Source organism: Apodemus sylvaticus, chromosome 23 (assembly GCF_947179515.1).
Source record: "Apodemus sylvaticus chromosome 23, mApoSyl1.1, whole genome shotgun sequence".
Taxonomy (NCBI): domain Eukaryota; kingdom Metazoa; phylum Chordata; class Mammalia; order Rodentia; family Muridae; genus Apodemus; species Apodemus sylvaticus.
Genome location: NC_067494.1, coordinates 30,426,757 through 30,449,618, shown reverse-complemented (window position 1 = coordinate 30,449,618; position 22,862 = coordinate 30,426,757). Strand labels below are relative to the sequence as shown.

The 22,862-nt window shown below is 47.3% G+C and overlaps 1 protein-coding gene and 1 non-coding gene across 6 annotated transcripts in view; one reads left to right on the top strand and one right to left on the bottom strand.

Annotated features, from left to right (window-relative positions):
* Positions 1–22,862, bottom strand: part of Sash1 (SAM and SH3 domain containing 1) — a 234,238-nt gene that overhangs the window by 20,458 nt on the left and 190,918 nt on the right. For 4 of the 5 annotated variants that reach the window (XM_052169284.1, XM_052169286.1, XM_052169283.1 and 1 more), the window contains exons 9-12: positions 13,654–13,786; positions 7,211–8,040; positions 2,662–2,736; positions 1,150–1,293 (exon numbers count right to left, since the gene is read on the bottom strand). In XM_052169284.1, the coding sequence (XP_052025244.1) occupies positions 1,150–1,293; positions 2,662–2,736; positions 7,211–8,040; positions 13,654–13,786 (1,182 nt within the window). The remainder of the gene's footprint in view (positions 1–1,149; positions 1,294–2,661; positions 2,737–7,210; positions 8,041–13,653; positions 13,787–22,862) is intronic. The other variant, XM_052169287.1, reaches the window with a different exon arrangement.
* Trnac-gca (transfer RNA cysteine (anticodon GCA)) lies at positions 11,999–12,070 on the top strand. The gene has a single exon. It is a non-coding gene; the product is annotated as a tRNA-Cys (tRNA).

Sequence of the window (22,862 nt, the reverse complement as noted above, 5' to 3'; positions counted from 1 at the left end):
TGCCAGCGGTCCCAGCTGGTTTCATAGGCTAGCCCTAGCGACAACAGTCCTTAGACATTTCAAGCAGGCTCTCCGCTTCAGTGTGTCAGAGGAGGAGGTTTTAAAAACCAAAGGTCAAAGCTATCTCAAAGCTTAGACCTCCAAGTTTCCTTCCTTCCACATGTGAATTACCACAGAAACTGGACATGTTTCTAACGATGAAGGTTGTTTTTTGGTTTTTTGGTGTATGAGTCCTGGCCTCCATGTATGTTTGTGTGTCTGGTGCTTGCATAGACCAGAACAGTGCCCTGGATTCCCTGGAACTGGAGTTACGCACCGCTGTGAGCCACCATGTGGGTGCTGGGAATCACACCTAAGTCCTTCCCGAGAGCAGCCAGTGCTCTTAACCACTGAGCAATCGCTCTAACTCCGAAGGGTTCTTGTTGAGGAAGTGATGGGTAATTAATAACAAGGGTGTTTTAGAAAAGTGCCCTCCGACCCCGCCTTGTGCTTAAATACACCACTAACTTTATTCTCTAGTGTTATAGTGCGTACTGAACTAAGAACCTCTTCTGTAACAATGTGGCCCTGTTTTCGGTTCTCTGACATGGAGGGCCTGCTGTGAGCGTTCATCTTGTCAGTCTGATAGGCTTCAGAACCACCATGGAAATGAGCCTGCGGATGACGGGCTTCCTGGATGTGGTGGGAAAGCCCACCCTACACGTGGGTGATCTCACTGTATGGGGTGGGGTCCTGGGCTGCATATCAGGGAGAGCGGAAGCTGAGTGTTAGCAGCCTACATCCCCATGTCTCCTTCCTGCCTGTGGGCACAGGATGCCTGGCTGACGCAAGCCACCCCTTGCCCGCCATGATGCAACGTCATCTGGAAGCTATGGGCTTCCCTCCCTCCGCTGCCTTTGTCCTGTATTTTGATACAGCGACCAGAAAAGTCACTGATACACAGGGCCTGTGTTTTATATTCCCAGCACCGAGAATACTGGAGAGCCCTAACTGCTTAAGGAATGTTTCTTGAACTCACTGCTTTTTCTACACAAATACAGCCTGGTCCAGCGGTTGGTTAATGCCAAGGAACACACATTCATAACACCATTCAATAGCCTGGGCAGACCATTCCCAGTGAGTGTGGATCGCAGCAAGATGGCCACATACCTGCTCTGAGACCGGGCTGCTGTATTTTTTAGACATCCTCTTCCTCATGGTTTCTTTCACAGATTTCACCTTTTTCCCGAGAGAGATGCGGGAGGCAGAAGGGGATTTGATTACTTCTTTGTACACAAAATCTCCCTCTTTGCCCTGTAAAACGGAGCATGAACACCATTAGTCCTAGGAGATAAGGCTGCAGACCAGTTCCATTACTCAAACCACTAATGACCTCAGGAAAATATTAGCATTCCCCAGGACCATCACATAAATAAGAGCAAAGGCTTTATTTATCCTTGCGATTAGGAATTAAAATCTACCAAGAAGTATTTTGTTTGCCTGTTTATACTGGTGCTTGGGGGCACTTTTTATTTTATTTAATCTTTGCACATGCTTTTCCAATTATGTTTTTCCCCATACCATTTAAAAACACTTGAGGGGCTGCATTTCATCAGTGAAGAAAGATCTAGAAGATCCAGGTAACCTCAGCAGTTGGGGAGGAGGGAGAGGTCTATGCTGACTCAGCCCCAGGGCACAAGGTGGCCTGAGGACTCTAGCAAGCTAGACAGAACTGCTCCTGCTCGGTATGGCCAACCCTTAAGAGTGCAACTTGTTTCTCTGAACAAGCTAGACTGTAGCCACCTCCCATTCTATTTTGCATTCAAAACCAAACCAAACCAAACAACAAGGAAAACCTGAAGACAGGATGGGTAGGTGAGAGGGGAACTTCTGCATTTTTAAATACAACATAAAATTATTGGCTTATGAATCAATAAAGCTTGATACCTAAATAAGACAGCTTAGATCTTGCAGGACCTGCTGTAACACTTCGTATCTCACAGATGTGTATTGTGGCTGACATAAGATTGTAACAACTGGAAGTCATGAACTCATCGTTTCAAGGCAGAATATTTAAGGGATCATCAAAACCATGTGAAGTTTACCTATTCCTCTGGGGCCTGAGTTTTAGGGAACTTTAAACACTACCCTCGCCCTTGGCCATGACATGTCTGAGGAGACATTAGCCTTGGTAATCAAGGCCCTGATTTGCCTTGTCACCGAGAAAACCGGGCCAGTGCACACAAGGACACCCACACTTACTGCTGCTCCTATAGTAAGATGGCTCAGTGATGCCCACAGCCCAGGGTTCCCTCAGATCATGCCCTTCGTAGGCAACTGAGGCTAGCGAGAAGGGGAAAGTTCACGGGCACCAAGCTTAAGGCCACAGGAGCCAAATCTGCCAATGTTACCTACAGAACACTGGAGAAAAGATGCTAAGGAACTAAAGATGCCCCAAAGAGATGGGCGGGGCAGGCGGTCAGCAGCCATTTGTGGGGAATAGCGGGCTGTCTCCAGGACTGGGAACAGCACAGCTTGTTTGCAAATACTGTTTGGAACCACTGTGCAAAGCTGGAATCAGCTCTCCGAGACACTAAGGGGCAGGGGGAGGGGCGACCTACCCGATGGCACCCGAAGTCACCGAAATTCAGTACCCACCGCTTTTCTCTGTGGCCTACTTACCACAGGGTCAGAATTATTACTGCCAACGTGCAGAGAACGATTTGTCAGGTCGAATCCGCCAAAACTGCAAGTTCTCTGCGGAACGACGGAGAGAATGGAAGTAATTCAGTTATGCTCACGTAATGGCCACAGACACCCCAACACATGTCCCCGGTGCAACGCGCCTCTGAGTCACACATACACACAGGATGGAAATAGGGTATGAGACAGGAGGAGAAATGTGAGCCCTTGCTGATGTGGTGTTTGCTCAGGTCGCTAGGGGTCTAAAAGTGCCTTAATATGCAAAACCAACCAGGGACTCTGAGAAAATAAATAAATAAATAATAAATAAATAAACCTTCACAAATGGAGTGCAGGAAGGTCCCCTCGCCTCTCCGTGACCTGGGAGTCCTGTGCTCTGCTGTGGACAGCAAGCCTTTCTGAAGTATTTTTGTCTTGTTTAGTTTTAAACCAGCAGGGCATGGGGTGGTTATATTTACAGGCACCTAGACAGGCCAGCATGGGGTCCTCACTAAACGCCTCCCCAATTTTGGCCAGAAATGCAGATAAAGATCCCATCCTACTGTTCCTCTGGATAACTTATAACCCCTTTCTCAGGGTGGATGGCGCCACATTTACGGGGTAGAGGTGGTGGAAGGGAGCTGACCGAGTGTCACTGACCACACACTGTGCTTTGGAGGGGGGAGGGGCAGGGGGCGGCGCTGTTATAAAAAATGGACGTAAAGTTAATTGTACTTTTTAAGTTGGTTTCAAAATTTGTGAAACTACTTATATTTCTATGATCTTCTGCTTCTGGGACTTGTATCTGATTTGTCTTGTTTTTCTAGCAATTTAAAAACATATTTTTTTCACTCAACACCCATGCTAGTTTTCTTTCTCCGAAGCACTTTAGGTTTTGTTGTAGGTAATATTGTAAATGCAGTTGGTGAGAGGACCTGAATGGCAGATCTGGGCTCTGATGCTGTGTGTGACCTGCTGCTCCGAGACCATAAAGACAGCCACAAATCAGGAGAGACGAACAGAAAAGCAGATTACATACTTAAACATGGCTTCTTTTAAGCAGATATACTTTAGACATACATTAATGTTACTGCATCAAGGAAGTAGGCTCAGTCTGGGAGGAAAGTGAGTCCACTTTTTAACCCTGCACATAGATCCAACTTCTGGTTCTGCTACTTATTTGTTGTGTGACCATAGCTCAAGTATTAAACCTCTCTGACCTTAGGGTTCTGCATTGAGATACTGTTTCACACAGCATATCTGATGACAGCACACGGTTGTTCACGGAGCAGACATCCTGGGGATTCATTTACTCTCTGATGCCTTATTTTGGTTCTGCTGGGAGGCTGGACGCTCATTTTGATTAGGAGGCTTAGTCAAGACTATAAACTTGCAAATGAGAGGTTGGACTTTGTTCTGAGTTTTATCATCTGGGATTTCAAGAGTAAAACCAAAGCATCCAGGAACCTGCGATACAGGGAGGTGACACCGAGAGGAACAGAAGAGGGGTTTGGAGGCATCCACCTCTCAGGAACAGTTGCTTTTAATTATCCTACTTATTGCCTTTCCAGTGGAAGTTAGCTGAATTTTAGACTAAATATCAGCAGCTAGCCTTGCTTTCTTTATAGTCAACTAGCTTGTGTCCAGTCCATAAAGCGAGAAAGACTTCCCTATAGAAAACCAATACAGCTCACCTAACTGGGAAAGGCTATCACTGCCACTCCTCAAGGCACATTTTCAACGTTAACTTTCCCTCATGGCTTATGGTGCCAAATGCATTTTCTCGGTTTTGCAAAGGCAGGGACTTTAGTGCCTTTCCCGTGACTCAGGGTTTCACAGACACAGGGTGGCGCCCAGATGTCTGATCACTGTATGGCTCTACGCGTCCACGCGTTAAATGACAACATCTCCTGTAACACTGGGGCCCAGCATGCCTTCTTCTGATGCGTATGAAATAACGCGCAAGGAATTTATGTGGAAACGATGACTGTAATAAATTAGAAGCCTGTGTAGGTTCTCATGTGCCTGAGACGTTGCATGCGCTTAGGCACTACAGTAAACTGCTTGAAGAATGGACCGGTTTTCAGAATCAGCAGCGAGAATCTCTCCCGAGTTGTATGCTAAGAGAGCTGAGGCAGGTTCCTTCCCGTCAGCGGAGGGCTAGCAAACACGGAGCACTAAGTGGAGGAAGCTCTCAAGTCTCCTGAGAGCACTGGCTTTTAAAGGAGCACACTCCTTCAGGAGGAAAAACGGATTTGAACAAGACATCTTTGAGTTCTGGTGATCTACATCAACGGAGCACAAGCAAAGTTTTTTGTTTGTGTGTTTTGTTTTTTTTCCTCATTCACTGCTTGTACAGATGATTATAAAAAACGTTCTCTGACTGATGCTTGGGATGAGGAGAGCGAGCCAATGGGATGAGAGCATGCACTGAGACCATGTTTGGAGTGGCACTGAATTTAAAAGGGACAAGATTCCCAAATGTCATGCAGGTCTGTGTCCCAAAACAAACAAACAAAAAAAACCCAAAAACTTGAATGAATAAAAATGAAAAGCAAGACACGTGACTGTTTCCAGTGAATTCAAAGCGTTATCATTTCCCCGAGGTTTGGTCAAGCAGGTATGGCATCTCTGAAGGACAAAAAAAAAAAAAAAGATCTAGGTTGAAGATTAGAGCAAACTGTGCACTTTGGGGTAAAGAGAAGGAAGAGGAAGGGAACAGAAAGGAGCATTTTAAGTGAGAGACGGAAAGAAATAAGAGAGTATAGCCCAGTGGTGCAGCACTTAGCATGCATGAGGCCGTGGGTTCAAGCCCAGTACAAAATAGGAGAGCCAGTCAAAGTTGCCCGTCACCTTCTACTCTTAACACTTTAGCCTATGCTGTCCAAGTAATGAGGAAATTATTTTTTTCCTAATTATACAACTGTATTCACAAGAGAGGCTATGCACAGCTTTCTAGTTTGGCCCTGAACACGTTGTTTAGCGGGTATTAAAACTGCCCAGTGCGATCTTCAGCTCCCAGCATATTAAAAGTCTCCAGCTCCCAGTGCCACCGCTAGTGAGTGGCTGTGATGTTTGGAAGCCAGCTGGCAGATGAACCTGGCTCAACCCTGACACCAAGCCTGGGGTTTTACAAAAGATATGGAGGTCAGAGCACACCAGAGACTGAATGAATGGGTGACGAAGAAAATTCTGATATTAAAACAAAACAAAACAGAAAAATCAAAACACTGTTGCTGGGATACAGAAAGAGACAGAAGTAAAGTTTTCTCGACAGATTGGTCGGTAGCATTAAAAAAAAAAAGTGTTATAAGGCTCGTAAGGATGGGAAAAAGGCCGAAAGTAAAATCTAGGACGGAAGTCAACACACATGGGAATTATTTTCAAAACCCCGAAGCGAGGAAAGACCCACAGATCCTCTGAGAACCAGGGGAGGTCGCTTGAAGGATGGCGGTGGCCAATCCGTCTTCGTTTTCACAAAGGCAGAACTCGGTTGCATGAATTTAAATTACAGTTATACAGTTCTGGACAAGAGCATCCTATTCATGAGCGCGAAGGAACCCTGGGAAAAGCGGCCGTGGAAGCCCATTCTTCTCCACAGGTTCTTTCAGATCGTTCAAAGGGGCTCTGGGCCAGCGGCCCTGGGAGGATTAAACAAGGTGCCAGACCACAGTCATGCCAGCGCTGTCCGCCTCACTCTGCCCCCGTTTATATGGGCCATTGTGCTAACTCCCGAGTTAGGTGGGAATCCAGGGGGAATAGCTACACTTTCAAGTTCAAACTGAGTCACTCTCTGAGAGGAAAAGCTAAAACTAGGCTTCCCCGATCCTTCAATACGAAAACTGAAAAAAAACAATAATTCGAGAAACGAGCCATCGTATAAGTGCGCCTTTTACTGTGCTGATCTGTGTGGCAGCCAAGGACATTACTGCACGCCAAGTCCTCTACTTAAAAAGAGCAAAAATATTGAATTGGTTTAATTAAAACAAAAAGGCTTCAAATGGATCCCCCCACCTCGGCTCCGCCTCTCTTAGATGTAAGAAAGATCTTTCTGGCAAGCGCTACCATTAAAGAAATGTACTCGGGGATGCGGATGGTAGACTGTCCACGAGTTGGTTCCTATTGTTTTCATTAATGGAAAAAAGCAGAGAAAGCAGGCATCTCTTCCGGGGTTCAATGTCCTTCTGATTCGAATCAGCTTCTTTGGAGTCAAGTGACAAGATGGCTGGGTGTAAAGACAGCCACTCCCAGAAGTCAGCCAAAGCTCACCCCACCCCACTCCCACCCCGCACCCTGGAAGATCAACCTCAAGGTTTAGTTTTGGTTAAGCCTATCAAACAGCTTCAGTTGGCCAGAGGGCCGATGGAGATAGGAGAAAGACACCGCTACAGAAAGAAGTAGGGTAAGAAATCGGAGGGCGACAGAGGAATGGACCCCGGAGTGGCGAGTTAGTTGAAGGAAGGCAACTTTGCGCGGAGAGAGGCCATAGCGCTTGACTACACCTCACGGAAATGACAAGGCCTTCCTCACGCCCATCCTGGCGACTCACGGACTTCTGGTGGATTCGCAAGAGAACCCTTTTAGTACAGCGGTCCACCGTGGCGGCCCACTTCCTCTTTGCCTCCTCCTCCTCGGCCAGCAAGCACCGCCTCAGGTCCTGCTTCTCCGCCTTGCTCAGCGTCCTGTCCGAGGCAGGACGCACGAGCTGGCTCAGGTTCAGGTGGCTGTAGAGGCTCCGCTCCACCACGTAGGTGATATTGAACTCGCTGACCGAGGTGCGCCCTCGGCCCCTCCTGCCAGGGAAGCCGCAGCCGCCACCCTTGGGCTTCGGCCGGGGCAGCAGGTCACAGGCGGTGCCATTGACTCCTTTCCTGGAGGGACGCTGGCAGAGAAAAGTTCTGGAACAGGAGTAGTTAGTATCCGTTTTCTTCAAGCGGATTTGCTTGCGGATACTCTGAACCTCCTCCAGGGACACCAGGAAGTGGTGCCTACGCCGATGGTTGTCATAGAAGAAAACACCATCCGTACTTACCCCGTGACTCAAAGACCCAAGACTTTTCTTCATTTCCCCCTCTGTGAGGGAGCGGGACACTTTCTGGGCCTTCTCTTCTTCTGGATAGGAGAAGAATGTCCCCATCTTCTTTGGGGGCTTAATGAGGCCCCGACTCTCTCCTTTGCTGAAGGTTTTGACCAACTTCCGGCCAGCTCCCCAGGTATCCAGGCTACTGGATGATGGAGACGGGGTGAGAGAGTCCACATCGGCTTCTGGAGGTTTCTCAGGGGAGCCATCATAGAAAAATGGCTTTTTGTGCACTCCAGAGTAGAGGGCGGATCTTTCATCTTGGACTGGGGAGTTCTCAAACACGTGTTCATCTCCACCTGGAAGGGAACCGACACGAGGTCTCCTGTTACTGTCCCAAACGCCTTTGTCTGTATCTGTAAACCACAGCTTCTCACATGGTCAATGGCCATGCTCTCCCTGCCTGCCCCAGGATCTTCTTCATAAACATGACTTCCATGTCAATGTACACACAACGAAGAAGGGAATCGAACTACACTGTATTGTTTCGAGAGAGCTTCACCTTACACATTTGTGAGGTGCCGGGCCTAGTGGCACCCGCTTGTGACCCCAGCTACTGGGAAGGCAGAGGATGGATGGAGTTCAAGGTCTACCTGGCTAACTCAATGAGATACAAAATAAAAGCTGGGTGGTGTTACTTTAAGCCCAGCTTGGGAGGTAGAGGTAGAGATTAGGAGTCCAGTGCCATTCCCTGCTAAATACAGTCAAGGCCAGCCTAAGCTACAGGAGACTCCAATGTTAAAAACCAAACCAAATCAAACCAGAAGCCAGATGTGGCTTTAGCTGAAAGGTGGCGGGGAATTTATCCAGCTTTTAGCTTGTGTGAGGCTTTCCATCCAAACCTAGTACTGCAAAAGCAGAGCTGAGAAACGTGTAGTATCTTTTACTTTCCTCCAAAACGAGTTTGTAGACCAACATCTCCCTTGGCCTAGTTAAAAAAAAAAAAAGCCATTTGCAGAAATCAAGGCCCGTCATCACAATATGCGTTAGCATTGCGAGATCACTGCCACTGTGGTTAGGACGGGCAGCACTCTGAAGCTAGGAACCGTCCTGGGCATCCTGAAAAGCCCCTCCTTTATGTCAGCTCTAGTGGCTTTTATAGCTGGCGTGGGATGAATACCATGTGGCAGACAATGATTTTTTTTTATTATTATTGGTACATATGCCGTATAAGTGATTAAATCTCCAAGAGAGTTTGGGTGGGGAAAAAAAACCCATAAAGGGTTATATTTGCAAATGTGATTGACAAATGGTCTCCAGTTGACTTGCCAAATACAAAAAGCCAGGGGAACCAAGGGACTGCAGCCAGATACTCCCATCCACCCAGCCCCGGAGGAAACGGCGAGGGCATTTAAGGGCCTTGACACGCAGGCAGCTCACTAAGTGTTCCACTTGGGCTCAGGCTTCTGGGCCTTGAAGCTCTCTCTGGGGCCAGGTATCGAGCCAAGGCCTCTGGAGCCCAGCGGAAAGGCCTGGATGCGCTGGCCGGGGAGCCAAGTTCTTTTCTGCATGTGTTATGTGAACAGATGTGAGGGAGGAATTAGGTCAAGCTGTGGGTGTAGAGCCCAACTGGCTGTATCCCTTAATTATGAGGAAACATTGGAGCCTTGCAGATTTCCACCAGCTGAACAGGGGTATAGGGAAAAATACAAAGCTCCCTGGGACAGAAGGACAGCACTGTATATGCTAGCTGGGACAAGGGTAGCAATGGATGGTTAAATGTCAGGGAGAAAGGGAGAGGGGACGGCGGTTAAAAAATGGCAGCCATTTCTAGAAGATTCTAAGAATGGTCATTGACAGCTATTAGGTATGGAAGGATTGTAGCATGAAATCCTACTTAAGACCAACTCCACGTTCTTGTGCAGAAGTGAGTGGTGGGGAAGGAAGGGTGAAGGAGAAATCAAAATAACACCCAGTCCCAAGTTCGCCAAAGAACTGTCTGAGGATCTTTTGGGATAGTTTAAAGCAAGGTCTAGGGTTCGAACAGGATTTAGCCAGACTACAGACAGTACACAAATGTGAGGGCTGATTCCTGCTTTCTCCTCCAGATCCTAATAAGTATGGAGAGCAACGGCACACTCAGTTTCCCAAGTAAAGAGTGTTCCCTGCTTCCAGAAAGAAGCGACTAGGTTAAGACGGAAGGCCCGGCCTAGTGGCAGAGGTATCCCAGCGGTGAAGGAATACGGCTATGTGAAGGCCACCGCGTGGGACAGTCAGGAGCAGTCTAAGCAACACAGTCCCAGAGGACACCGTGGAGGCCTGGTGGGCTTCCCCACCTCTCTGAGTAGCTGTCACTCATCAGTGGTCCGAACATCTTCTGGAGTGTTTTGGGAACAGCCGTCAGGCACTAGCTGGGACACACATGTTCCTGACATGTGCAGTCTTACCCTGGAAAGGAGCTTTGAGGGGAATAGGGAAATGCCTCCGAAGGGGCTGTGTCAGCCCTTGTGAGCTGGCCCCGTGCAGTGTGAGCGTCACTGTCCATGTCTGAGAGGCAGCCTGGAAGCCCAGCTCTGACCTGGACTCCCTGAATAAAGAACTCTTCTCTCTTGCCCTCTCCTGATCAAAAGGAACAGCTTAGCTCCGCAGGTGTGGTAAGCCAGGGGAGCCCCCCTCCCACTCACCCCACCCTCACCCCCATACACTATATAACCTGCTTCACAAGGGCCTTTATGTCTAAGCTGAGCTCAGAATACTCAAAGAGAGGTGTGGATGTGGGACCACTTCATGCAAGGATACAGATTTACCCAAGTTCTGGTGGTCAGCCACAGCTCTAGGACCGTGGCCACTGGCTTGCTCTCTGAGCCTTGTCTGCCACAACACCTACTTACTTTTAGCCAATGCCCCAATGCAGTTATAATGGGTGTTAAGTTAATAAAAAGAGACATTTGAAGCTTCTTATGCTAAAAGGCACCACACAGAAGCTGATGATTCTGTATTGGCTTAGGAGTGCTGGTGCAGTGGGGAAGAGGTTGTATCTACAGTCAACCCACAGGTTTAATACTATCTAGGGCTGCCGTATCAGGATATAACTGGAAATTGAAGACAGGAGGGGAAGACCAGGTAAAGAATTCTAAAGCCATGTGTTCTCCTGAGTGGTAGGATGTCCAGGGGGATCCCGACACCCCGAGGGAGTCTGACTGGCCGGCTGAGTGACCTTGAAAAAGGTCCCTGGTTTCTTTATCTCGGTCTCCTTCCTAGTGAAATGCCTGCCTCTGGTGGGCATTCTAGAGACGGCATATTAAAAGGGAACATCAATTCTCAAGTGTGGGGGAGAATCGCGTAGGATGCAGAATGCATCTCAATAAAGGATTATTATTTGCCTTACAAGTGGCCCAGGCGTGCAGGCAGTCAGTGACTGAACAAATCTCTGTAAAGCCCAAGGGCGCTGGGGAAGAGAGATGTCTCACAGACCAAGGAGCCTGTCCCACCTCACTGTCCTTCTGGCAGTAGTAGCCTGGTCACATGGGGGCTGGAGGCAGACACTCTGAGCTACACACACACACAGAGTTCTCACACGCACACAGGCACCCACATGCACACAACCATTCTGGTGAAATGAATGAGACAGGGAATGTCCTCCCCAGCATGGCAGCTTTTCACACCCTACAGTAAGCCTTGCCACCTGAGTTCAAGCCCCTGTGTGCGGCCCAGTCCACACTCAGATGAATTCATTCAGAAGTCCACCAGGAAGTGACCTAAGGTGACTGCTTTTGACCTTCAATTGCCTCTTTTGGTGTTTTGACATTACCCGCCCCTCCCCCCAACATAGCTTGGATTGGTATACTCCGCAAATTTGGATATATCAAGATGTATACAGCCGGGGGGGGGGTGCACACGCCTTTAATCCCAGCACTTGGGAGGCAGAGGCAGGTGGATTTCTGAGTTCGAGGCCAGCCTGGTCTACAGAGTGAGTTCCAGGACAGCCAGGGCTACACAGAGAAACCCTGTCTCGAAAATAGAAAGAAAGAAAAAAAAAAGATGTATACAATGTTATTCTAGCATAAAGGCTGCCACAGGACCAGACCCGCCGACTCAGTACTGAGTGTGACAGTCATTTAATGTCACTGGTGGACAAGCCCATTGTCCTGATTGTCAGGCTGACACTGGATTTTGTTTTGTTTCCCAACATCCACTCAGGGTTGGGTGTTGATGATTCTGTGTGGTTCTCAACAGAAGTACAACCTCCTTCACATTTTTGTAAGACCTGCTGTTGTGTGGGAAAAGTTCCATAGATTCTGTACAGTAGAAATGTTGGGGGGTATAGCTCAGTGGTAGAGCATTTGACTGCAGATCAAGAGATCCCCGGTTCATATCCGGGTGCCCCCTCACGGCTACCTGCCGTGTGCACTTGCTGCCTGGCGGTGGTGGCACACGCCTGTAATCCCAGCACTCTGGGAGGCAGAGGCAGGTGGATTTCTGAGTTCGAGGCTAGCCTGGTCTACAGAGTGAGTTCCAGGACAGCCAGGATTATACAGAGAAACCCTGTCTTGGAAAAACCAAATCCAAAAAATTAAAAAAAAAAAAAAAATGTTGGCCAGCAGAAGCCGACATTAGAGTCAGCTGTAAACAGAATTACTAGACCAAGGGACACTCAAGTGCAGCTCCCAAATGAAAGGTGGGCCCACATTTATGAAGCCTCCCCTCAAGCTTCTTTCTCTCCAGCCCCCCTCCTCCCATTCCCCCCTCTCCTCCCAGCCCCCCTCTCCTCCCATCCCCCCCACTCTCTTACAGCTACCAGCATCTGCAGCTTTATCCTAAAGAATCAAATCACTGTACAGCAACAAACTGGACTAGAAAGTATCCATAATAACAAGAAATCCTGATCTTTAAAAAAAAAAAGGAAATCTGGTTTCCTGCATACCAACTTGGTTTTATCTACAAGGATCGAAAAGGCCTTTATGATAATAATAATTCTAAAACCCATGTGTTCAAATTTTTGAAATTCCTTATAACATAGACATAATATTTTTTAACAAGTAGTGCTTTTCTTATTAAAGGTGTCCAGTATTTTTCCAATTTACTCACTATCATTTTATAAACAAGAAAATCAATCATACGGCTGGGTGGAGTTGAGCCGGAGTGTGAATCTCAGTGCTAGACGGAATTGAGCTGGAGTGTCACTATGCAGCACACAGTGCTCTCCTCTCAGGCCCAGGATTACTGGGATTATAAACCTTGTAGGTGTCTGCCACTACACTCTGGAATTTTAAGCTTTTATTTTATCTTTTTTTGGGGGGGGTAGATTTTTATAATGCTTATGCACATTATAAATAAAAAATGAGTAAGGTCACAAATTAAACCTAATTATAATTCAAAGGTGACTATTCCTTCTATAATCCCCAGTTAATGTCTCTGTTTGACATTCCTGCCTCACATTCCCTTCTCCTTAAAGCCCCACTTTGAAGAGAGAATTGAGATTGTTTACAGGAAGAACCCAGCAGCCCCGAGACTTCGAAGGGATAGCAAAGGATTGCCAGGTGGTTGTTTAAGACGGATGCGCTGTGCGTCAGATCTGCACCAGATCCACTGCACTGCAGACACCAGTCCTCTTTGGAAGAGAGGTTTATGCTGATAACTTATAGAAGCCTTATGTTTAGCAGCAGCACAAGCTCATAATTAAAGCAGTGCCCCACCTTCAGACTTTATCCTCAGATCCTAGCCGTTTCCCATCTCTGTCACATCTGAATTACTAAGTGCCCAAAATACTTGACACCAGCACCCTTCATTCCATAGCACTCTGAGCGTCGCCCGCTGGCACACAGACAACTGCTGGCCTCTGCCAGAACTCAAGTCATTTCCTACTTGAAAATCATAATCTGTTTCTACTGAATATCTGACCCCAAGTGATTTCTTTCCGAAGAACCAGGGTGAGGTTTGCCCCCCGCCCCACACCTTTTTTTCCCTTTTACCTTCTGTGCTGGGCTTTTTCATTTCCTCCACCCTAATTAGTTTCTTTCTGACTCTTCGGGTAGAGTTTACCAGCTTGTGCAACCTCTTAAACTTCACCGACTCCTCGGTCTCATCATCCGACTGTTCTCTTGACTGGCAAAGAAACAGAACAGTTAATCAGTTAATTGCTCCTGTTTCGTGCCTCCCAGCAGCCATAGCGGGTCTCAGTCGAGGCCAAACATCCCACAGCTCCGCCACCAAACTCGGGACATCAGCAAATTTACCCCACCAAGGTTTGTAGAAGCCACACATACCCTGGGATGGCCTAATACAGCCGAGAATCAATCCTCGGGGCAGAGTTCACATCTTTGGCCCTGACTGCCGTGGGGTGTCCGCCCCATCAGCCCACTCCCCGAGTCCGCAGTGCTCTCTCCCCAAGCCGCCCCTGGAGTTCCAGTTACACTGCTGTGGTTTGGACCAGCCGCTCCTCTGTCTGGCCCACTGGGACTCGCTGCTGAACACGGTCATCAACCACTTCTCCAAACCAAAAAGTTTGTTGACTTTTTCCAGCGCCCCCTCCCCCACCAAAAAAAAAAATCAAACCCAGCAAGCAAGGGGGAAGCAATGAAAACAAAAACCGAAAAAAAAACAACCCTTCTCTCCTATTTGTTGGCATGGCCGGCCGCATCCCAGCCATGGCTTCTGCCTCCCCCAGCCCGTTCCGAGGGCTCACGAGGCAAGGATGCGGACAGCCCGGCATTCCTCCTAAGAGACAAGGGAAAAAGCTGACCTTTACAGCCATACAGTACGGTCCATATTCCCCAGCTACCCATTCCATTTTGCGGCGATTCAAATGTGCTCTAGCCCAGCTGTTTTCCCTCAAGTATCAAACATTGGGGGTGGGGTGGGGGGATCTCTCTCCATTGCAGTGACCCAGGCTAAAAACAATCCTTTCCTTGTGAACAGAACGAGGGCTTCCTTTCCAAGTTCAGTCCGACATTTGGTACCCAGCTTCCTCTGCTCTATCTGTTCAGACTGTAAAAGTGCAAAGGCAGTTTCCCACCGGAGCAGCGCGCTGCCTGCTGCAGAGCCCGGCCGGGTGCTTGGACCTTTTGAGAACACCCCAGCCTCAGCATACCCGGTCCAGCTAATCCTGCACATCCTGACAACAGTATCCCCACTTGTCCTCGGTGCAATTCCGCAGGGAGGGAGATGACTCAATCACCCCTCCCCAACAAAACAAAAGCAAGAGGCATCTCAATTTCGAGACCAATGAGGACACTTTTCCCCCAAGAAAAGCCCTCCCTAATCTCAATTTTATAGGCAATCAAATAGGCAAATAGGAGAAAAGCACAAAAGGAGAGGGGTTGGGACCTTCCAGATGACTTAGAAATGGTGCATGCTGGGAGTGCAGAGATGCTTTTCCCAGTGCAAGGCAGTCCTCTCTTGTGGATAAACTTTTCCTTGGAGACCACAGCGTAGAGCCACTGTACTTCCTCCCTGTGTGCAAACAGTTTACCCACTGATGATTAATTAGTACAAAGCCCTCAGCGAATCATCAGACTAGAAGAGTCCTTGGTCTCCCTGTCTTTGAAGCAAATCAGTATCTATATGATACTAACGTTCCCAGGAAAATGCTACTTGCAGAGTCACAATTCAAGTTGCCTAGTGATCGAATGGAGAGATTGCTCAGCGATAAAGAGCACTGGTTGCTCTTCCAGAGGACCCGGGTTCAATTCCCAGCTCCCACATGGAGTTCACAGCTGTGTGTAAGTCCAATTCCATGGGATCTGGCATCCTTGCACATGCAAACAGGCAGACAAAACACTAATGCACATAAAATAAAACAAAACAAAATAAAATAAAATAAAATAAAAATGTTGCCTACTGTCTACTTGACACACTAGAAGGAAAATGAGAACCATCCTCTCCTCCATCTCAGTGGGGAAACAGGCAGTTGTGCTGGACAATTACTATCAGTGCACTTAGCTGAAAGGTGCAAGGTTAAAAAAAAAAGTAAGTTTAGTTGCACCAAATACAAAATGATACCATCTGGTTTAAATTTCATTTTTACTTTGTCGAACTGCTGACGTGTAAGGAAATAAAATGGTCAGAGCGGCCAAGGAGGGGCATGGGAACTTGGTGGCCTCACTCTGAGTTATGAGTAAGTCACCGGGCACCGAGTTCGTGCAAATGCTTCAGGATACCCTGTCTTCCCATCGCAGGCCAGGTATCAGTGATCCAAACAGAAGAACTAACCTTATACTACACAGGTCTCTGTGTATGGTCCCTACCCCCTGGAAAAAAATACCCAGGCTAAGTATCTAACCTTGACAATGTAAGAGTCAAGTCACAGTTGAAATAAGCATTAACTGTATGCACTTAGATAGGAAGCTAGATTATCAGATCAAAACCCGACATGTCAATCTGCTCCATAGCTAGTTTGTTGGCAGTGGCTGCTAGTGACTTGTGTATTGGGAAAAGGGTACGGACGAGAGCATATGAAAGAATAGAATAGAATAGAGAATCAGTAACACAGAAATCTTCTACAGAACACAGAGCAGGTAGAGAAATAGAAAAGGTGCGTTTTTGTGAGCTTTCCAGAAAGGAATGGAAATAGTCCCATCAGGTTGTGAGACTGAAAGACACCATAGTTCCTTCACAGAACCTTCCTTTCCTTTGCCTGAATTCCGGAGCTGGTTTCACATGGTCTACCGACTGTTCGAAGAACGGAGCTCTGGAGGACTTGATAGTGACGGCTGACGGTGCTTGTATCTTTCTAACTCAGTAGAGGTTCTGGGAGTGTCAGCCACTGACAAACCTCAAGCCATAGCAACTAAGGACTTCCTCTGCGGTATCACGCTTTGGACCCTAGGCAGGCTGGTGCAGCAAGCCATTGAAGAAATGTATGCTTATGTGGTTTATCTTTTTAATTAGAAGATTCGTCTGTAGTCGGCCTGGGAGGCATTTGAGTCTTTGAGAGACAGTGGGAGACAGTGGGTCTTTGAAACATTTTTTATGTATGGGGAGGGAAAACTTCAGGATTCCTTTTGAGTCCCAGGGAAAAGACCTGTGACATATTTGCTTTTATTTTTCTTAAAAGATTTGTTTATTTATTTCATGTATATGGGTACACTGTCACTGTCTTCAGACACACCAGAAGAGTGCATCAGATCCCATTACAGATGGTTGTGAGTCACCATGTGGTTGCTGGGAATTGAACTCAGGACCCCTGGAAGAGCAGTCAGTGCTCCTAACCACTGAACCATCTCTCCAGCCTGACATATTTGCCTTTAAGAAATTCTCTCCAGCTGCTTTCATATATAGACACAAATGACGGCATTTCTTCTAAACCGAGTAATAAATTCTTCACTGTGTAGTTCTCTCTCAAACAACTGTTATAACTATGCTGAAAGAAGCACAGCATGATATATGTATATTATATATGTATATATATGCCATGCCTCTTATTAAAATTGGCTATCATAAAAGGGAACTTGATAATCTTTTAAATTAAGAATCATAAAAATATGTGTATATAATTCTAAAATGTAAGTATTTTTGAGATAGCATTGACAAACAGAAAGTAAATATTGTTAAGTATTTTTTTTTTAAATAAAAACCTTCCTACCTAAAGGGGGTAAATGATTCTAAGAAGTAAGCTTATACCCAACACAGATTCACATAAAACAAAACGAAAACATAAAAGCATGTGCTCTCACATATTCAAACATTTTTCCATCTTGGCACCCCTGCACCTTAAAGTTTTTTACATGCTACCAAAGTAAACTTGATCATCTTATAAACAAGAAGGAGACTCCCTCAGCTTTATCTGTCCCCATCCTAAGCCACCCAGAGAAAAAGGGTGGCCCCCACCAAAAGATGCGCAAACCGCCTCTGCAGTGTTGTAAACAGAAACATTTCACTTCTAAGCTTTCTGCCGCAGATTTTTTTTTTCCACCCGAAAACCCATATGGCTCAAGTTTTAATTACTTTGGCTAATGCTATATGTAGTAATTCTGTGGTGAATGCTTAAGTGTTTCATTTCTGGTTTCCATAGCAACATTACATCAGCTTGCAGACAGCTGGCTCCACAGTTTTAGTCCATAACAAATTGACCAAAGCCAAGGCACAAAACTATAGCTGCTTTAAAGAGAGAGCAAGCCCTTCGGCTGCTAGGCACTGACTGAAGAGTCTACGGGGCCATTTGGCACGCACAGGAGGGTGGAGCCTCTTTTCTTCCCCGCTTCTCTTGGAACAAGTGCATCCTTTGACACATCTGTGATGTTCTAATGGGAAAAGCCATGGAGCCAGCGTGGAGAACTTTTTATAACACGACTACACGCAATATGATCGGGAAAAGGGAACAAAATTAATCACATCTGTAAATAAGATTTGTGCGCTGGCATAGACTGCTTATCCTAAGCTGTCATTGCTGCCTGAAAGAGATCCTTCACTGGTCCTTACAACAAACAGTTCTGTGATGTGCAGAATAGATAGTTTCTAAAAGTTTAGTGACACAGTGGCAAGTGTGCCGGAATAAATGGTAGTAGTCCACATTTGCAAGGAACAATTAGATCCTTGGGGGGAACCGCACGAGACCCTCTTGAGCACTGGGTTACAGTTTGCCTCCCTGGCTCCAAATCTGAGACACACTGTCACAGTCAACAATCAGAACAACCAGGCTCAGTCACCTTTTCCCACCCAGTGAGACAACATCAAACGGTATTTAAGCCTTTCCGAGAAGCATTTTTCAACTGCAAATATATTTGCTTGAGAAAGATCACATAACAGTTTTGTTTGAACTTAGTCTGTAAGAAGACACACACACACACACACCTCAACCTCTACAGCCACGCTGTCATTGCATTAATCGTAAACGTTTATGATAAGAAAGCCAGCCGACTGTAGATTTATTTAAAGCAATGCTGGATGCTATCTGGATTTAAGTCCCTTGCCCAGTCAGCACAACTCACGGAGTAGCTCTGCTTCATGCTTGCTTATTCCTTCATAGTCTCAAAATAATATTTAGTATTCTCCAAAAGTTGTGTACAGCAGCTGGGTGAATGAGCTAGGCAAGCATGCTCTGAGGTAGAAGGCAGGGAAACAGCTAGAAGGAGATGGGCAAATCCAGAGAAATTTAAGAAGCCAAGAACGTTGCTTCCGAGGCAGAAGCGAGCAGAAAGGCTTTTTGTTCAAGCAACAGCAAAGTTTTCCTTTTGCAATAAATAAATAAATAAATAAAATAAGCATTCATCAACTTACCGGCTTCGGCATTTAGCAGGCGTAAGGGGTAGTTTCGCAAAGATGCAGTAGGTACCCCTCCCCCTCCCCACGCAGAGCAAACCCCACTCTTGATCTGTCAGCCCTGAACTCTCCGAGTCGGACCAGGCACTCCCACGAGCATGTTCTCTGCAGTTACATGATCGGGCAGGCTCTCCCAGTCACGGCTGAGCATCTGAGGAAGAGCACCAGGACACTGACTGGATTCAATTAGCCTCTCTCTGCCTGCTCCCGATCCGATCCCCCAGCCGCTTGCTAACTGTATAACTTGTAAGAAAGGCATAAGTCATCAGCTCTAAGCAAATCTCCTATTCACCACAAGGAAAAAAGGGAGTGTTGTGTATGGCCAACAATCCCTGTTTTCACTGAGGAAGGCTCCCTGACCTCCTGCTGGCCTCCGGTTCCTTAATTACTGTCTATGGAATTCCAGAGAAAGAAAGAAAGACCGCGAGAAGCTGAGCGAATCCAGGACAGAGGGCTAACCCTTCCGAGTGACTGCACTCTCAAACAGATCGCTTCTGCAGATGGGCTTCCAAACGTCCCCCGAAGGGAGTGGCCACAACTGCAAGCGGACACCTTTCCAGGGCTATTTTTGAAATTACTATCCTGGAGCCTGTGATTCTGGTTTTCCTCTCTGAATTATCACTTTCTCTCTCTCCCCGATTTTTTCCCCCTCCCTTTCTGTTTTAATAGCCAGAGTAAATGTAGGCGATTTCCCCTTTCCTGGAGTTTCCAAAACTGTCTTCCCAAACTGTTTCAACAGTCATTTCAGGGCAGCTGAGTTCTCGGCATTCTAGAACAACAAGCCTGAGGACTATGTCACAAGATGATTGTTTAATTTTCTGGGGGGGGGGGGGTGGTGTCCCTGGGGAGTCCCAGGCACATGCTGTTATTTAAACGGAACGTCAGCTAAACAAGACGGAGCTGAAAACGGAAGGAAGATGTCTCCAGGACACGCAGCCTGACTCCTCCGGTGGCTAATCTTGCTCAGTTAGGCCACTCACCCCACCGTGCGAGCTGCCTCTTCCATCGTGAGGGTCTTCCTCGTCCATCTCTTTACAGGTGATCACACAACACAGAAGAGACACCTGTCAGCCCAGAGCTCCCCAATGACAGCCAACTACTGTCTCCTCAAAATAGCAGACGGCCTTTTGGGAGGAGGTCTAGGGCTTCCTGAAACGGGGCGGGGGCGGGGGCACATTTGAGATCCGAAGCTCACAAGGGCAAGGCCATGCTTTGCCCAGAGTGTCCAGTTTAGTTGGCAGACTGGCAGCCCATCTTCCCCGTTTGCTGGGTATCTCACCTGGTCCTCTTCTCCCCCTTCCCTTCCTTTCCTCTAGCTGGGGTGCATCAAACTTCCTGCCCCTCCACCCCTGGAAGCCTCTCTTCTACTTTTAATGAGACTTCCTCCTTTCCCTGCCACAAGGATTCGCCATAGCTTCCCCCTGCACTGTCCAGCCCGTAGATCCCATACCAATTCCCCCTTGCCTGTGGCTTTACCACCCGCCACGGGCATTTCAAGGCCACAGACCACACAAATGGTGGCAGGCGATTTTGGATGAAGTACTACCGACTCTGGCATTCAGCCAACACCACGCCCACAATTCATGAAATGGGGTCACGCACGACCCCTTTCTCAGATAGGAAAGTCAAGGCGGGATCTATGGATCTGTTCCTACTCTACCTGGGCAAGGATTTACGCTTCTAGTAGCAAAATAAGCTGATTCTCATTTCAAAGTAAGTCTCGGCAGATCTTAGCTTATCGTCTTAGCTGATGGTGGATTCCTAGACGTCACTTTGGTTTGATGACATTGGTCTTCCGGTGCCGAAGGTGTTCTTGGAGCTCAGCAGTGTCTGTTACTCATGAGTCTTCTATTGGGTACTGACGAGTTCAGGCAGACTCCATTTTATTTTTATAAATGGCTCTTTTGAGTGTTATGGACACATCAAAGCCAAGAAGACCCACAAAGCTAGAGACACCATGACATTGTGACCCTGGATGCTAAGATGCAGAGAAGGCTGGGTAAGCTTAGGAGCCAGGACTCTGCAACTCAGCAGGCATGGGTTCAGATCTCCTTCCACCACCGGGAAGCGCAGGGAAGCCCTAGGCATGTGCCTGTCTCTCGTTTCTAGGACAGGCCGTGGGATCTAGGAAGGAGAGATGATGGTTCCCTTTATGTGAAGCCTGGTACCCAGCAGAGTGAGAAGCCATGGAATCCTGGATTGATGGAGACACTGTGAAGAGAGTAGAGAGGAGAAACACCTCTTGACTCCCCTTCCCCACGCCAACCCACCCATGGTCAGCTCCTCAGGGCCACCTACGAAGAGACGCAGGAGAACCGAGTTTAATCATCCCTTCATACGCCTCTGCCCACACCTCTCAGAGCACAAGCTTGGTATTTATAGAGCTAATGTGGGCCTCCATGTGGGACACAACATGAATCTGCCTTTCAGAAAACAGGAAACTCCATGGGGTCAAAGGTCTGGTATGTTCTGACCTGGATACACTGAGCCTGCTCACAGCAAGCCATTCCCAGAGTGTCTGCCTATGGCCATCCGCCGATAAACGTAGTCAACAAGGACTGAAGATGATCAGACTCCTTGGCCACACGGCTCCCAGCCTTCGCCATGCACCAGAGCAAACATTCAGACAACAGACTGGGCCTACAGCGACCTTGGTGTTGGAAAAACACCTCCTGGAGTCTTGCTCTCTTAGCAGTGGGCTTGGACCTAGCTGGGCCCAGCAGGTGTGGCAAATGGGCTCAAATTCACACCTGGAATGTCTGAACTTGATGCTAAGGACCTATCTGTCAGGTCTTAGGACAGGGTATAAAGCCTTGCCTGGGACATAGCACCGCACAGGTGCATCCCTGCCCTTCCTTACAGTTTGAGTGTGCTCCGCTCCACTGTTCAGACACTCCGTGGAAAGGACCTCCCAGAGGACGTGCCTCTCATCCTCCACCTCCTCACAGCACCTCAGATGCCCCAGGCGCCTGAGTGCTCTTATATCACTGTGTTTGCCAGACTCTCATCTGACAGCGGCTGTGTCCATCCATGGAGGGGGGGCGGCTAGTCTCCCGTTTCACTGTCTTCACGTATGTGGCTGCATGGCGACCTAGACAAACTTTATCTAGAGCAGCAGCTCTCAACCTGTGGGGTGTGACCCCCCCCTGACAGGGGTAGCATATCAGATATCCTGAATACCAGATATTTACATTATAATTCATAACAGTAGCAAAATTAGTTATGAAGTAGTAATGCAGTAATTTTAGGGTTGGGGGTCACCACAACACTAGAAACTGTATTGAAGGGTCACAGCATTAGGAAGGCTGAGAACCACTGATTTAGAGACTTGGCATCCGCACCTTTATCATTGTTATCTGGTCCCTCACTGAACGTCATGATGACAGAGAACACGGTCACGGTCACTTACAGAGCTATTCTTGAGTAACACTTTCTATCTATTCCACATGGTAGGCAATTAAAACTTTGAAAAATGCAAAAACACACAGGAAGAAATGACCTGTAACCTCATATTCAGAAAGATTGGTAGCGGTTTTTTGACTTACGCCTCTCAAATCCCCACCACCACCACCACCACCACTCTATATATCCCAGAGACACAAAGGGTACTGAAAAATATTCCTGACCATTGCGTTCCTTTGTTGATGAAGAGGATCCCATCTCTTCCCTCAGCACCTCTTGTGGTTTTCTTTAGAACAATGGTTGAGTTGTGACCCACTTTGGGGATCAAATGACCCTTAGACCACCATTGGAAAACACAGATATTCTCATTATGATTCATAACAGTATCACAGATATTAACTAGCGACAAACATAATTTTATGGTTTGGGGTCACCACAGCATGAGGAACTGTATTAAAGGGTCTCAGCATTAGGAAGGTTGAGAACTGCTGTTTTCGATACCTCTTAAGCCATGTATACT